Here is an 18,304-nt window from a genome sequence, read left to right as displayed (position 1 = left end):
AATGCATTTTGTACCAATAGCCAATAGGAGAATTTCTTTCATGGTAACTACTGCAGTATAGTTCTAACAGAACATCCACGTTTAAGTGAGGATAAATGTTACCTTTCGGTATTAATACGTCCTCTGTCGCTAACACACACACATATATTTAACAAGCTCACTGGCTAATCGTGATACCAGCGCCTGATGTGGCGCTGTCAATCTGTATATATATCGCTGGCTGGTGGATAAATCACTGCTGCTTCTAGCAATCAGGTGTCCATCATTGACAAGACCAAACAAGGTCAACTCATGCGATCTGGTGGTCTCGGCGCTGGAGAGGATTTATCTCCCGCTAGCGATATAAACAAGAGTACATTTTACACCAAAAAGTTAATATGAGAGTTTCTCTCATGGTAACTACCGCAGTATAGCTTGCTCTAATAGAACATCCACGTTTAAGTAGAGATAAATATTCCCCTCTCGGTATTAATACTACTTCTGTCGCTAATATATATTAATTTCCAAATGATTTTGTAAGTGTGAGTATAGGTGTCGAATAATTGATTGAAACTATCTTCAAAACATATTTGGTTCTTGTTTCATGTATTAGCTAGATATGAAGGGTAAAACTGACTGTAGTAAAATTTGGAACGGATCTATTGCAATCAATTGATCTTTCATTGCGTTACTTTAGCTATCTAAAATCTGTCCATCTTTTCCAAGTATTGTGTTATTTATAGCATGATCTATTGCAGTAAGTGTGAAGAAAACGAGAAAGAAATTGAAATTTCCGTAGCCAAATCGATAAGCTTTTGATTGGGCATTTTTCACAATTGTACTGTGACATAAATATGTGTCGTGAGTTTGGGTGGAATCTAGTTGAAAAATGGCAGGGTATTTCTAGAACAACTCAAGGGTTTTATGCACCTCAGTAGTGTTTTATGCACTTGTGCCCATCTCGACTTTAAATCAATTTCAGTATTGTTTGTTTGCATAAGGCAGCAAGCTGGTAGAATCGTTAGCACGCCGGGAGAAATGCTAAGCGACATTTCGTCCGTCTTCACTTTTTGAGTTCAAATTCCGCTGATATCGACTTTGCATTTTATCCTTTCGAGGTCGATAAAATAAGTACCACTTGAGTACTGGAGTCGATGTAATAATTGACTTGTCCGCCCCTAAATTGCTGGCCTTCTGCCAAGTTTTGAAATCAATATTGTTTGTTTGCATAATCAAACATCTAAAAAGCCTGCGGTGTACTGCATCACTGCCAATGCCTTATTCAGCGTGCCGAGGATCGTAAAAGGTTGAAAATCGTTGCTCCTTGACAGATCTCTCTCGAAGAACAGTTCGCTCTTATAAGTAGTCTGGGAAATGCTTATATGTTACCTTTGCTTTTCTAACCATTCTTCCTCTTTGGAGTGGTTCTTCCACTGAGTTCCTGGAGTAAAACATTTAAAACTGAAACAGAACCGTTTCAAAATCTTATTGCTGCAAGACACTGCAGTATGGCGATTCTTGTCCATTACAACCGACTGAGTATTGTTGTGCTTCATGGCTTTGTGATTAAAATGTTCACACAGCAACCTGATTTCAAGTTCATTCCCACTGCACTGCGCCTTGAGCATATGTTTCTTTTTTTATATATCATAGCAGCGTGTTAACCAATACCTTCTGAGTGGGTATTTTATAGACAGAAATTGTGCTGTCACACACACGCACAATGCATTATTGAAAAATTAACTGTAACACGAAATCCTGTCACGCGAAATCAATTTTACTATTGCTTTCCATTATATAAAATGAGATGCGTTTCGAAGGATAATTTGAAAAAAAAAAGGCTTCATGATCACTTTTATGCATGAAAATAAATTTCTAAATATAAACAATACAATATGTATATATAAAAACTTTTATAGAAAAATACATTAAGGAATAAAACTCCTAATATCGTAATAGGACATGTTCTAACTACAAAAGCTGTTGGCTACTGTGTAATGGTGATAGTGGAATATAAGCTACTGTGAGGATGAAAGACACCATCTTAAATTTATCGTCAATATCTGCTTCAACGATGAAAAAAATTGATGTTTACGAGTATCAAATCTTTCTACAACTCAGTGTAAAAACTAAGCTCATTGTTAGTTCTTGTAATTTTTATATCACGTACACGATTAGGGTTGTTACCAATAAAACTTGCTGACTCCCCTCAGTAAATGCCAACCCTTAAGCAATATTATTGCAGTCAGTTTAAGTGGTGTTGGTGGAATTTCCGTATTCTTATTTGCCTTCTCGGCTTGCACTTGTTCTAACAGTTTCTCATTTGAGAAGTTTTCTAGGCCACTAGCCGCTCAACCACGTTCTATGATTTCTTCAAACACTACATCATTTATAAGTATCACAATATCTTTCTGAATATGATGTAGACTTTCTGCATGGATAATCTGGTCATATATTTTTCCAAGTCACATTTAAGTTGAGTGTTTCACTTCATCTCACGACTCACCTATACCATCCACAGAATCCATTATGTTGAACCCTTCCAGAAGTCTTTAAATCTAGCCGTAGGTTTAACAACCTTATCAATTGCTTTCATAAGTTGTTTATAAGTTCTCAGATAATAAACCTTGAATTCAGCTATCATATCTTGATCCACTGCCTGAAGCAAAGAAGTTGTATTCATGGAGTTATACCTTCACGTTATCAGAAAGCTCATTTAGGTTCACTGGGCTGGTTGGTGCATTGTCAGAAATGAGTAATGCTGTGTTGGAAATATTATGTCGCTCTACCTTTCTACAGCAACACGAAAATATTTTAAACCACTTTTCGGAAAGGCTCTTAATCATTCATACTTTCTCATTACAACACCAAATCAAAGAAACATAAAATTTGTAACCCTTGGATTAAGCTATACAAGTGTGTAGGGTTTTTATTTCATACCATCAGTGGCATTTTCTCTCCATCAGACGATTTTTGGAAGCTTTAAATCCTGGTGTTAATTTTTCTCCGCGAGAAATCAAAGTAATAGCAAGCATATTCTTCCAGAAAAGTACAGTTTCATGAGCACTAACTCTCTTAAGTAACACCCTTCGGTAATCCTTTTCTTCAGCTGCTCAGGATAATTAATAGTTGCTCCCGTCAGCACTGGTAGTTTCATAAGTCACTGTGCAAATTCAGGTGTTTCTTAAACCTTTCGAACCAGCCTTTACTAGCTAGAAAAGGTTATCCATAAGTATTTTCACCTCCCTTTTTCCTGCAAATCATCACAGATTTGTGTATTTCATTTGAAATACCGCCGTGATACATTAGATGCGTAGATACATTATATCAAGTTTTATTCTTGGTTTATACACTCAAGAGCCGTTCCATTTTAAGCATCACATTAGCTCTGAAAAGTAAGATCCACGCACTTAAAGGATTAACTTTTTGATCACTTAATTTTTCTTCTATTGTCCCTTATTGATTCCACTGCAGATGTTTTGGCAATTTGGTTGACTTTTCTTCTCCCCATGAAGCCTTTTTTTAAAGCCTCAAATTTAATTTCCAAGGTGGTCCCTTTTCGCACTAATACCTTCAGTTCCACTTGATGTCTTCTTTCAAAATGTCTCGAGTTGTAAGTAAATCTAAAAGAAGTGGCGATCCACAACAAATATCTTTTACTAGTTTCAATCATCAGATTGTGGTCATGCTGGGGCATCACCTTGAGGGGGTTTAGTTGAACAAATCGACTCCAGTACTTTTCATTTTGAAGTCTGTTACACTTTCTATCGGTTTCTTTGTGTAGAACCGCTAAGTTACGGGGACGTTAACACACCAACACCAGCTATCAAGCCGTGGTGGTGAATACACACGCTAGCACACGCGACGACTTTCAGTTTCCGTCTGCCAAATCCATTCACGAGGCTTTGGAAGGCCCGGGGCTGTATGAGAAGACACTTGCCTAAGGTGTCACGCAGTGAGACTGAACCAGAAACATGTGGTGGGAAGCAAACTTCTCACGACACAGCCACGTCTGTAGTTAAAAAAAATAATATAGCTCCAAGAAAGAAATACTTTGTTAGATCAAAAAATTGTCTTTTCCTACGAACATAAGAATGGAAATGAGATGAAGGCGTGAAGTATGTGAAAGTACAATATGATTACAGTTAGTTGAAGAGTTAGAAGGTTCATGGCCACTTCGCCACTTGCACCTTTGACTTGAGACATAAAATCTCGTGATTCTTCTTTCTCCCTCTCTCTCCTCTTTCATACGCGCATGGTCTGTGGTGTTGACATAGAACATATGTAACTACATTCACTGTTATCATGCTGATACTATTACTGTTGTTGCAAACTGGTTATTCAAAGGTTTGTGGGTTAGTAGTAGTGTTGATTGTATTAGTTTCTGGTGTTGGGTATATTGGTAGTGGTGGTGGTGGTCATATTGTTCTTGATTGCAGTGTTGTCGCTGTTTAATCCCAGGTCAATCTTCAATGACCTGAAATTGAAATAAAATAAAAATTAAAATAAACAAAAAAAAAACGTTTCATTCAACTGTTTATATACATTAACGTGCCTCAATATCTCATGTCATTGTCTTTTATTATAGAAGTAGCTTATCTTGTTCATACGACTGTTGTTATTATTGTTGGTTATTGAAGAGCTGGTGTGTTGGTGATGGCTGTGATAGTGTTGGTTTTGGTGTTAATGGTTGTTGAGTCAGTGACGATGAGACGTAAAGGCGAAGTTGAAGGCAGATAGATAAATTAGATGGATACTCATTGTAGCTCAAGAAAATATACACAAACACAGACACACATATTCCGTGGTGAAAAATTCTACCCCACACTTGCTAAAGTTTTTACAGTGATGCGCGCACACATGTACCAACCTTTTGGCTAAGAAGAAAGTGAAGTTTTTTTATTGTTAAAATTCATTCAAGTTGCCGTGCGGGCGGTGTTCTAACTATATACCGAAATTAGTGATCATAACTTTACATTTTCCATAAGTGCAAAATTCTGTAAATTGTGACGGCCGTAATACGAGGGATGTGTGTGTGTGTGTGTGTGTTTCAGCTGCTATAGCGTGATACCTAGTTGGATTTTTGTTTTTGGCTTTCTTTGTCTTCTTACTGATAACGTCGTTTTCGACAGAAGGTTCCATCGTGTGTGTGTGCGCTATTGTTCCTTTATTTACACGGTAGATTGTCCATGCAAATCGATGCAGATATGTTTGTAATGATACATTAGTTTAGAAACACAAACACACAGAGTTTTAAGATTTTTTTTTTTTTAATGGGGACAACTGTATAGTATAGATTGCGTACTGTTGAAGCTTAAAATATATAAATTTGTCAAAATAAAATAGTGAAAACTGATAAAGTTACTGAAATTGGTAACAAGCCAAGGTGAGGAGAAGGATTCGAAACTTCAGCAAAATTGCTTTTTTTTTCTAAATTTTATCAGCCTAATTATAATCTACATCCTTGAAAACGTATCTCTGCAAAGTTTCCTTAAAAAATATACAGAAAGTTATGGAGAAATAACAATCAGAGGGGCACTAATGTGTAGTTATACTCTATCGGGCATTTTTTTTAAACTTAAGCAAATAATGGCCAATTTCAAGGGAAGTAACTGTTATTAAACTTGTTCAGGTTCCAATAAATTTATACTTTTGTGAAAATATTAATATTTCCTTGTGTATTAAATATTTTGAAAAGAAGCGGGTATATTTTATTTTTAATAAATAAAATTATTAATAAACTTTAAAGATGAAAGTTTCGTACAAACAGCAATAAGTTACTAAGCAGCAGCAAACATAAACAATATGGTGGCTCTATTGATTGTTGATGTGTGAGACAAGCAACTGTTGCTATCGGTGAAAAAAAATACCCTTCTATTTTAAACTTCGAAACCAACTTATGAACACAAAATTATCAAAATAATATTATATACCAATTTCAGAGGAAAAAAATCAAATTTTTGGAACGAAGTTGTTTCTTAAGTAACTTTGTTATTAATCTTCGCAAGAAACGTTTTAGCAATGTAATTAATTTCTTTGTAAGTTATTCCTTTAAAACTTCAAAGTTGTTTTTCTTTTCTAAAATTCCATTGAATTCTATGTTGTGTACTCGCTGTGCTGTATTTAATATATTTCTTTTCAGAATGGATTTTCCACAGAACATTTTTTCCTTAATATGTAATATTATTTTATATTATAAACCTAATTAGTTATTAAATGAAACAAGCAAAATACTCACGTGCGCCTTTTAACTAATTCCAGTAACAACCATTTCGTTACTCCTGCCGGCTATAACAATAGTTACCACTGCAATTACTCTCTACGGTGTACCTTCAGAACACCCCTGCATACAAATTTACTTTTATTTATTTATTTATTACGTGCTTCCATTCATATAAACTTTACTTTTATTTATTTATTATGTGCTTCTATTCATATCAAGAGTATTTAGTTTGAATTCTCTGCTGTTCTGAAAGAGTACTAGCTGGATATTAACTAGAATGATCTGTATCAATAATTCCACGCAGCTCAGAAATAACAGTCAATAAGCAGTCGGCAACATTCACCTCAACGAAACTCCTGCCATCATTTTTGGTCAGTACATTTTTTCCTAACATTTGTGGTCAGCAGCAATCATTTCAACAGCTCATATAGTTGATGCTAGCATATGCAGTAGGCCAACAAATTTTTATTAATTATAAGTATGATAACGTGAAAGACTCGTTAATTTAATGATCAATTCTGGTGAAGAAAGGCAAGGCAGACAACTCCTGAAATTAAAGCCAGAGGTTGTGGCATTGAAATTGGAAGTGATTCTGATTTTGACAGTAACGTGAGATAAGTGTAATTCTGTTTCAGACTTATTACAACTCCTCAACAAAGTATCTTCCTTATTAGTTTTGCCAGATAAAAATATTCATATATGAAATCATCATTTAACTTCCACTTTTCCATGCTTACCTGCACCAAAGCGAGTTTAAGGCAGATTTTCTATGGCCAGATGCCCTTCCTATAACCAACCCTCACCTGTTTCCAAATAAGGTAATATTTGCTCCATGACCATACATGTTTGCATAGAATATTAAAAATGAATGTCACTGCTTGTTTGACTGTGACATTCATTTACAATTATTATGTAATGTCAAAACAAGGAGACGTATACATGTACACACGCACACATACACATACATATATATATAGAGAGAGAGAGGGAGGGGCCAAAATTCACGTACAAAATATTTGACATATTACTATTATTCATTTTGTTCATCAGGTACAAGTACACGTGTATGTATCATTATTTTATTCATTTTATTCACTTTTAGAAAAATTGAAGCATCTCTTATACACATAAGACAAGGTTTTTTCAGTTTCTGCCTGCCAAATCTACTCACAAGGTTGGCCTTAGTCTACAGTAGAAGACACTTGCACAAGGTATCATGTAATGGGACTGAACCCAGAACCATGTCATCATTCAGAACAAACCTTCTTGCCTCACACACACAAACATATATATATGGCTGTGTGGTAATATATATATATATATATATATATATATATATATATATATATATACACACACACACACACATACACACACACCATCGTCACCATCATCTTTTAACATCTGTTTTCTATGCTGGCATGGGTTGGATGGTTTGCCTAGAACTGGGAAGCTACACCAGGTTCCGGTCTGATTTGGCTTGGTTTCTACAGCTGGATGCCCTTCCGAATGCTAAACACTTTATAGTGTGTGCTGGGTGCTTTTAACATACCATTGACACAAGTGCTTTTACATGGTACTGACACAAGTGCCTTTTATGTGGCACTGACACAAGCATCTTTTACATGGCACCAGCACAGGACTCTTGCAAGTCAATCCTCTTCACCAGGGGATGCCACCTTAACACTTCCTCTGTAGAGGATGGGTCTTCTTATGTTGCTAATAAACGCTTTGAGATAAGATAGCTTAACCCTTTAGCATTAAAATTTCTCTACCAAATGTAATGCTTATTTATTCACATTGTTTTGAATTAATCATGTATTGTCATGTTCGAGATTTCAAAGATGCATTGTTTATTCTTTCGAATGACATCGTAGGGTAGGTGTGAAAGGCTGGATCTGGTTAGTTTGAACATAAAACAGGCAGAATGTTTGGGCCTGCTGAGGCCAGTTTAAATGCTAAAGGGTTAAAAGAAAAATTGAGTGGGTGGGAATACCCAGGGGCACTCTCTGTAAGAAAACTAAATGGTAGGGTTAGTATTAACATACTGAATATAATGATATAAGAAACTTAATTATTACAATTCTGGTGATGAAGAGAAATGATCTTAAGTTTACAGATGAATTGTGGATTAAAAAAGCATAGGAATAACCCCAAAATTTGAATTTATGAAAATCAATTGAAATTAGAATGTGGCGAGACAAAATATAAAATACCACTACAGTATGTTAACACCAACTTTATTATTTGGCTTGAATGCAGAGTGTGTCTCTGGGTGTAATGTTAGTGTTTCTCTGTTGCCCATTCTAGGCCCAAAGGAGAACTATGAAGTAATGAGATATCTGTCAATTATACTGGTGCAGACATGGTTGTGTTGTTAAGAAGTTTGCTTCCCAACCTCATAATTTCAGGTTCAGTTCCACTGCACAGCACCTTGGACAAGTATCTTCCACTGTAACCCTGAACTAACCAAAGCCTTGTGAATGTATTTGGTAGACAGAAACTAAAAGAAGCCCGTCATGTATATATATATGTATATACAAGTTTGTATCTCCTTGTCTTGATATCACATAATGTTGGATATGAATGTCATTAATTGTCACTATTCTGTGAAAACATGGTGGTAAACTGGCAGAATTGTTACCACACTGGCCAAAATGTTTAGTGGCATTTCGTCTGTCTTTATGTTGTGAGTTCAAATACCACCAGGGTCGACTTGCCTTTCATCCTTTCAAGGTCAGTAAAATAAGTACAGGCTGAGTACTGGGGGGGGGGGGGGTTGATGTAATCAACTTACCCACTTGCCTGATGTTGCTGGCCTTGTGCCAAAACTTGAAGTCGATATTTTGTGCAAACATGTTTGGCTTAGAAGCAGGTAAGGGTTGGCAACAGGAAGGGCATCCAACCATAGAAATTCTGACTCAATAAACTCCGTCTAATCCCTACAAGCATGGGGAAAGGTGGATGTTAAAATAATGATGATATACAGTAGTGTCACTATTTACAGGTGTCCCCTACATTAGCATTTGATTCTCATTAAGAAATATATGACTGGCTCTAGAAAGTGAAATCTAGATAATATATGGACACAATATGTTAGTATAGTAATTATGAGTCTTCAACCAAGAAAGTTACTGTAACATGAAAAGAATAATAGTCTTGTGTTAATTTTAGTAGCAAGTGAGATTTTGGTTATCAGGAATTTGGCTTAGTATTAAAGTGATTTTTTTTTTCTTTTGTTTGTTTGTTGCAAGTATAATTCCATATTTATTATCTAAAACTCTGAAGACAGTTTCCAACTTCAGAGTACAATTTTAGACAACACCAAAACAATTGCTGTAATTATTGGTTTCAAATTTTGGGGAGGGATTAAGTCGAATACACCAACCCCAGCACTCAATTGATTTTATCAACTCCAAAACGATTAAAAGTAAAGTGAACCTCAGCAGAATTTGAACTCGGAGCATAAAAACAGATGAAATGTGCTAAGTATTTTGCCCAGCTTGTTAATGATTCTGCCAGCTTGCCACCTTAATTGCTATAATTATTAAAAAGAAAAGCACTCTGACTATGAATTTACAACCAAAATACTCAGTCATTGAAAAAATTAGGCTTTACAGTCCTAGAACTGCACCTCAAAAACTAGGTTTCTTCTTCAAGACTCAGAAATATTAAGTTTTAATTAATAATTAAAAATCCCACATACTTTGAAATGGTACAGACTTCTACACAGACATTCAAAACTACATCCTAAAGAAATAAATCCATTTGACTGACTGACATTCATTGATATGACCAGTTTAAATTCTAAAAGGTTAATCTCCATATACATTGCTGTCCCTTTCTCCTACCCTTACCCCTTCAGTTTGTTGCTTTGGTTTTTCAGTTCCTACTAACACTCTTTCATTCTCATTTTCTCTTGTACAATCTCTAAACCTCTTTGATCAGTGCACATACATCCCATAATACACAAGTTTGTAAATCTTATATAACTATACAACTTAAACACTTTCAATTTATGTAACTTCTTACATTTTTTGTTATTATTTAATTTTCTTGTTTTTTTTTACCAATTTTCCCTGTTCTTTTTTCAACTTTTAAATAAAAACAACAATGTTAAAAAAAAAAAAAGCAAGATTGGTATGTTTCAGTGTTATATTCTTTAGAAATGTTGTTAATTTTCAACAGAGTGTGAAGAGATGGCTGCACCAGCTGCAGACGACCGAACTGAATTCTCTAGGATGGAAGAGAAACTTGACAGTTCAGGTGAACTGGTGAAGAGAATCAAACAATTATTCATTTGTTTGGAACCATACATCCATGATGCTAGATCTCTTCAACAAGTTGAAGAAACACTACGGCACCTTGAGGAATATAACGATAACTTCCACAGGTTATGCACAACTTTCTCATTTATTTGATTTCTTTGGAGTTTTTTTTTTTTTAGTGTTTGTTATTATTACTTTTAGATGATTTCCATTTCTTGTTTTATCTAAACTACTTTTGATTTTTTTTGCAGAAAAATATGAAGTTTAAATTCCTCTGTAAATTATTATAATTGCATTTATTTAATTCTTTTTATCATTCTTTAAAATTCAAATTATTAATTAAATGTTAATGATTTTAGAAATAAGTATGTTTAATTAAGTCAGTTTTTTAATGGCTTTTTTGAAAAAAAAATACAACTTGCAAGTAGCTGTGAGTTGTTAACGTTGCCTGTTTAGTTTGACCTTCATCATAATTAATGTTTAGGATTAATAAAATGACAGTAACCTTTACTGAAACTTCAAAACATACATGACATTTCCCTTAGAATTTTTCTTTTTTCTTTATTTTGCTTTCTCATGTCGCTTTAGTATTTCTTTGATTTTTATAATGCGATGGTTACAATTCAGCGAAGAAAGAGAAAACCAAGAAGTGATTAGAGAGCAGAGCATAATGTTAAGAGACCATCCAACTGCTAGACTGAATAAAAGATATAAATAATATGAAAACATTATCAAAAATAAGTTACCAATTTCTATGGCCATAGAATCTGATCTTCAATTAGTTTTCCACTGATACTTTAATCTAAAAGAACATGCTGATACCTCTCACTCTTTTCCATTCTCTCTCTTTCTGCCTTTCTCTCTCTCCTTGAGAATCAGATGGATTAGACACCATAATTTTATTAGGTGCTAATTTATTCAGTGTTGATAACATATTTATTTTATAACCCATCACCAATCAATATCCAATTTAAATTGTGGTTTCAGAGTTTGTAGAAAAAACTTACGAACAAGAAATCCAGTGAATTGACGAAACTTTTAAGAAAAAGAAAATGGGGAAAAGTTTTTTAGTTTTTGGATGTAGAAGAGTAAAAGACCAAGATATCAACTACATCATTACTAGATATTTTCACTTTGTGTTTTCTGATAAATTAACACTGCTACAGATTGTACTAATTTTGTCATTTCTGTTGATACTCTGTGTGAAATGCAGTAACATATCACATTTGATATACACACCTTTTTTATCTTTACCTGTTACTTGTTTCAGTCATTTGACTGAAGCCATGCTGGGGCACTGCCTTGAAGAGTTTTTAGTCAAACAAATTGACCTCACGACTAATTTTTGTTTTTAAAGCCTGGTACTTATTCTATCGGTTGTCAAGCAGTGGTGGGGGACAAACACAGAGACAAAGACAGACACACATAGGTATAGACATATACAGGGTGTCCACAAAGTCTGGGTACATAGAGTAAATAAAATCATAGCATAAACAATTAATTATAAGAAATGATAATTTCTTAAAGTATGTGTTAATCCCCATGTACCCAGACTTTGTGGATACCCTGTATATGTATATATATTGGGTATCCCATAAATAATGCGTTTTTTTTCAATTGTATGAACTAAAAGTTGGAAGCGGAAAGGATAAACTACCTGCATCAACATGCTATAAAAGCAGGTAGAAATTTTACCATGTTCTTATTCTTAATATAAGTTTTGAAGAGTGCAGTTCGATTTTAAGTTATTTTTTCAAAGCTATAATGGCAGTGACAAAGGAGCATATTTGGCATATTTTGCTTTATGAGTTCAATAAAAGCAACAATGCAAGGGATATTAATGCAGTATATGGGGATTGGACAATAAGCGTATGCCAGTGTCAACGGTGGTTCTAGAAATTCTGAGCCATGAACTACAGCCTAGAAAACAAGCCTCACCCTGGAAGATCTGTAGAGCTTAACGAGAATGTCCTGCAAACCCTGGTGGAACAAAATCCCATCGTAACTGTTGAGGAACTAGCAGAGAAACTTGGTCATTCAACCATTCATCAACATCTGTGTGCCATTGGAAAAGTCAGCAGATTGAATCAGTGGGTTTCTCACAAACTTTCTGAGTCTAATCATGCACAGAGATTGAATGTGTACTCTTCTTTGCTGTCATGTCTCACGAATGAATCCGTTTTGGACCAAATAGTGACTGGTGATGAGAAATGTGTTCTCTATAAAAATGTCAAGCATTAAAGACAGTGGGTAGGGAAAGTCTTTACCCACATAAGGTGTTGTTATCTGTTTGGTGGCTTTAGTCCACTTTGAACTTTTAAATCCAAACCAAAGGTAACAGATGAGATCTACTGAGAGCAGATTAACTTAGTGCTAGAAGAAAAACGACCGTCTTTGGTTTCAATATGAAAGGTGTTCTTCCATCAGGATAATGCTCGGCTACATGCAGTGAAGATGACATTCCAAAGGCTGGAGTGGTTTGAATGGGAAACAATGCCCTACCCACCATATTCGTTGAACATTGCCCCATCTGATTATCATTTATTCCACAGTCTTCAAAATCATTTGGACGAAAAAATATGAATTCTGTAGATGAGGTCAGAAAAGTACTGGAAGAGTATTTTTCATCACAGACATGTGAATTTTGGAAGAGGGGCCTTGCAAGTCTACCAGATTGATGGAAGAGCATTGTAGCAAATGAAGGAGAGTATATTTTAGATTAAAACAGAATTTTGTTCATCTTAATTTTGAAAAATAAAAGAAGTATAAAAACAAACCACATTACTTATGGGATGACCCAATATATATATATATATATATATATATATATACACACACACACACACACACACACAATGGGCTTCTTTTAGCTTCCATCTACCAAATCCACTCACCAGGTTTTGGTTGACCTGAGCTTATAGTAGAAGACACTTGCCCAAGATACCACACTGTGGGACTGAACCCGGGACCATGTGGCTGGGAAGCAAGCTTCTTACCACACAGCCACACTTGCACACTATATGTACAGAGAGAGACATACTGTTTTTTTATTTCTTTTATATGGTTGTTTTATTTTTTATTTATTTTTTGGTTGTGGGTGGGTGTCTTTTTGTTTCAAGAGAATAATAAAGACATGCAGTACCCCTTTACAAAACAGTACAAACATTTTTCTTTATCCTGTTATTGTTTGATAACCAGAGTGTAGCCATATATGCTGGTGTGCAGGATTAAACTTCCATTATCTTTTCCAAGTCTCTCCCTTGTTTATATACCTTTTGTTAGTGATTATCTCATTTGTTACAGAATGTATGGAGATATAGGATATATTTGCAACGGTAACCTCGTTCTTACATATGAATCGTCCATTGTATTCCACAACACCCTTTGTAACTAAATTAGCTTTTATGTTTATTTTTATGTCTTTTCTTTGATATGTATTTCATATCTACCTGATTGATCTGTAAATTTAGTAATGCTACACTGACCAAACTAATAATGCCATCTGATTCAATAGAAACTTCTATTTTTGTCTCTATTCAAATGAAGCATGTTAATACCAATGATTCCACTGTTCATACAAAGCTTTCATTGTCTTCTTAGTGTTCTTATAGTGTCTATATTTCATTGTACTGCTGCTCTCCAGTGAGCTGTAGCTGATCATGTTGCTTGTGTTTCTGTTCTATTTTCTCCACTGGTCTTAAAAAAAAAAAAAAAAAAAAAAAAAACAGAAAGAAAGACACCCCTTATCCTCTGATTATTCCAAGTGATATCAGACTAACCGAAAACACTTGGTTTCATTTAACCTTATAAATAAACCATGCCCTGAAATGAAATTTGTTCTTAGATCTTGCATTATGTTTGCTTGCTTTGGTAAATGCTAGTATTTACCTAGCAATCAAAGATAACACACATAAGTAGCATCTAGAAATCTAAATATAAACTGTTTGCTGTATTCTTCCATTATTGTAAGATTATAAAAACAATACCAACAAAAACAAAGGTCATTATTTTCAACTTTCTTAAACACAGTTTCTTTTGGCTGTTGTATTTATTTACCTTGAGTGTTTTTCTAAAAAGATTCAGTTAAAGATAGCATTCATCCTCATCGTTTTAAATAGCAGCCAAATATCCTTCACACCACCACTGTATCTTGATAAGGAGGGATGGTCACTGCTGGAATGCTGTTGATGATAGGTCTGCTGGGTCAAGGTTGGTCAAGTGGTAAACAACAACAAAAATAAGCTCAAATCAGATAATTTCTGGTGTATTAATTGTAAATGCTGCTACAGATTTTATTATCAACCACATAAAGATCTTAGCTGTTAGCTCCTAGTTTCTACCCTGTTTTCTTTGTTTATTTCTACCAGTGATATCTTGTATTGTCATCTCATAACACATCTTCACTCAGGATTGATGATTAATAAAATTTACATGTATTGGAATTATAGGCATTACATTGCTACCAAAATATATTCAAAGTACAAGACTCATCATAATCATCATCATCATCATCACTTTACATGCATTTTCCATGTTGGCATGGCTTGGATGATGTTTTTCAATGTAGGCATGACAATGGATTCGGCCACATTATCTTCATGTAGCATCTGCTTTTCATGCTGGCATGGGTTAGACAGTTTGATTGAAATTGGTAAGCTGGAGAGCTACACCAGGTTCCAAAATGATTTGGCATGGTTTCTACTGCTGAATGTCCTTCCTAATGCCAACCACTCCAAGAGTGTAATATGTGCCTCTAGCACAAGTGCCATTTACACGCACCAGCATCAGCCATAACTACATGGGTTCTATTTTTCTTTTACTTGTCTGATATCCATAAAATAATAACCAGTAATGTACTGGGATTAATTCAGTCCAATATATTTTTCTACCAACAGAGTCTTGTGTTTAGACTAAAAAAAAAAAAAAAAATTAGAATATTTCACAATTGATAAACATGTATGGCTTTAACCCTTTAGCATTTAAGCCAGCCATATTTAGCCCAAATATCCTGTTTTATGTTGAAACTGGCCAGATCCAACCTCTCACACCTACCCTACAATGCCATTCTAAAAATAAACAAGGCGCAGGAGTGGCTGTGTAGTAAGTAGCTTGCTTAGCAACCACATGGTTCCGGGTTCAGTCCCACTGCGTGGCACTTTGGGCAAGTGTCTTCTACTATAGCCTCGGGCCGACCAAAGCCTTGTGAGTGGATTTGGTAGACGGAAACTGAAAGAAGCTCGTCATATATATGTATATGTACATATATACATATATGTGTTTGTGTGTCTGTGTTTGTCCCCCCCAACATTGCTTGACAACCCATGGTGGTGTGTTTACATCCCCGTAACTTAGTGGTTCGGCAAAAGAGACCAATAGAATAAGTACTAGGCTTCCAAAGAATAAGTCCTGGGGTCGAATTGCTCGACTAAAGGTGGTGCTCCAGCATGGCTGCAGTCAAATGACTGAAACAAGTAAAAGAGTAAAAAAGAGTAAAAGAGTAATCACCTTTTCAAAATCTTGAAGCTACAAGATACTACATTATTAATTTTTAAAAATGTGGATGAATAAAGATTACATTTGATAAATTAATCTGAATACTAAAGGGTTAAAACAGCTCAAAAGTGGAACAAATTGCAATGTCATGAGGAAGAGAAAATATGATATGTGGTGTTTCTGGTAAAGAGAGTAGTTTTCTGATGTTACTGAATAAATAAATTAGGAGAGATGACTGAGAGAGAGAGCAAGAGAAGGGAGGAAGTACTGAAGAATAAGGGAGAAGGAGGTGACACAGTGAATACTGCAGATAAATAATGAATAAACATGAATTCCAGATTATCATCATCAACATTAAACATCCATTTCCATGCTGGTACAGTTTGGATGGATTGTCAGGTACTGGCAAGGCTACGAGTCATACCAGGTTCCATAGTCTGTCCTGGCATGGTTTCTACAGCTAGATGCCCTTCCCAATACCAACCACTTTGCAGAGTGTACTGGATGTTTTTTTACATGGCACCAGCTCCCACACCAATGCTTTTTATGTGGCACTTTAGTTTCAAGATTTAAATTCTGTTGTGGTGGGCAGGTCTTCTTGAGAACAGCAATGTGCCACATATCTCGGTCCTCTGTCATCTCCTTTGTAAGGTTTAATGTTTTGAGATTGGCCTTCAGTACTTCATCCTGGGTCTCCACAAGTTTCTCTGGTATTTATGTGTGAACTCATACAATATTTTACACTCCAAGCTCTACTTTGTACCAGGAAATGGCTACATAACTGTGACATCAAATAGAATGAAGAATCTATAAAATATTTAAGCTAGAAATATATTGGAATAGGTTCCTGTTACTTTCGCCAATCTTATAGAAGGATTGATCACAACATCACAACCTAACGTAACATTTAATTCTACAGATTTGCTTGCAAATGGATAGTGTACCTACTACATGGTTCCTCTCACCATTGCAGGTTCTCTTGGGACTCACACCAGGGTGTTGCATAATGTAGGTTGGGGTTAACTCAAGAGGAAGCCTCAGGAATCCACTGTTTCCCCAAAGCAGACCTGCACATATGTTGCAAGTTTCAACCTATTAGATGCAGCTGCAATGTGAGCCATGTTAGGTGTGGTGGAGTAGGATAACTTGATTGTATTTCTATTTAAAATGATTGGTACTTATACTGCAAGGGAAAGGTTTCCTTGAGTATCTGAAGAAAGATCCTGAGGACATTGGTTTTCACTCTAGACGGAAAGGGTAGGCCATACCCAATTACTTGTTTCCTCTTTTCCCTCCAAAGGCATGATAAGGGGTTCCCAGTTTCATGTCCATATGGCCTTATTCATGATTCTGGGTCAAGCTCTGAATGGACCTAGAGGTGTGACCCATCTCCTCAGTCTTCCTATGATTCATTTACCTAAGTAGTTGACATTAGGAAGGACGTCCAGCTGCAGAAACCATGCCAAAACTAATGTAGTCCTCTAACTTGCTAGATCTTATGGAGCCATCCAACCTATGCCAGCCTGGAGAGTAGACATTAAATGATAATGATGATGAAAGATAGGAGATGGAGATAGTACTCATCAATACATGTGAGTATATTTTATACACACGAGCAGGCATAAGATTGCACTTGTGGGTTTAGGCACAGTCCCACTACATGGCACCTACTATAGATTTGGTCCAAACAAAGCCTTGTGAGTAGATTTAGTAGGCAGAAACTGAAAAGAAGTCCATTGTAGATATTTCTCTGTGTGTGTGTGTGTCTGTATGCATGCATGTCTGTGTGTTTGATTACATCTGTGCTCATTTGGAAGTCACTGTTTTTGACATTTCTCTTGTCAAAATGGGATTTTTGTAAATTTTTGACAGTAGCAGACTGATCTAAGCAGAAATTTAGCGTTTTTCTAATAAAAATGTATAGCAAAATTTTAGGTCCCAGACATTTTCAATTTCCACTATATTTTATTTTCACTCCACCCTAACACACATGTATGTGTGTGTGGGTATATAGATTGTATAAGCTAGGGTGGAGTGAAAATAAAATATTGTGGAAGTTGAAAATGCCTGGGACCTAAAATTTTGCTATATAATTATTACTAGAAAAACGCTAAATTTTCACTTAGATCAGTCAAGGGCATTTACTCCTTCAACCAACCCTTCCTCTTCCCAAGCTCTGTATTGTAAAATATTTACAAACATCCCCCATTTTCAGAGTTTAGGGGGCTTGAGGGAGTAAATGCCCTTGATTGATCTCAGCAAAAATTTAGCATTTTTCTAGTGATCAAATATAGCAACATTTTAGCCCTCAAACATTTTCAATTTCCACAATTTTTTTTAT

At 35.4% G+C, this 18,304-nt stretch overlaps 1 protein-coding gene and 1 long non-coding RNA gene across 3 annotated transcripts in view; one reads left to right on the top strand and one right to left on the bottom strand.

The window, feature by feature from the left end:
- Positions 1–1,740: 1,740 nt before the first annotated feature.
- On the bottom strand, positions 1,741–6,350 carry LOC149136191 (uncharacterized). The gene is made up of 2 exons (XR_016241636.1): positions 6,218–6,350; positions 1,741–4,456 (listed from the first exon to the last, which is right to left on the bottom strand). It is a non-coding gene; the product is annotated as an uncharacterized LOC149136191 (long non-coding RNA).
- The window catches only part of LOC106883773 (protein broad-minded), a 263,530-nt gene continuing 250,969 nt past the window's right edge, over positions 5,744–18,304 (top strand). The window contains exons 1-2 of one of the 2 annotated variants that reach the window (XM_089351129.1): positions 5,744–6,017; positions 10,391–10,595. In XM_089351129.1, coding sequence (XP_089207255.1) covers positions 10,402–10,595 — 194 coding nt within the window. In that variant the 5' untranslated portion in view covers positions 5,744–6,017; positions 10,391–10,401. Of the gene's footprint in view, positions 6,018–6,592; positions 7,021–10,390; positions 10,596–18,304 lie in introns of those variants that run through there. The other variant, XM_089351130.1, reaches the window with a different exon arrangement.

The sequence above is a fragment of the Octopus bimaculoides genome, chromosome 4 (genome assembly GCF_046866305.1).
Source record: "Octopus bimaculoides isolate indiv1 chromosome 4, ASM4686630v1, whole genome shotgun sequence".
NCBI lineage: Eukaryota > Metazoa > Mollusca > Cephalopoda > Octopoda > Octopodidae > Octopus > Octopus bimaculoides.
The sequence above is the reverse complement of the archived record's forward strand: the minus strand, read 5'-3'. Positions and strand labels throughout refer to the sequence as shown.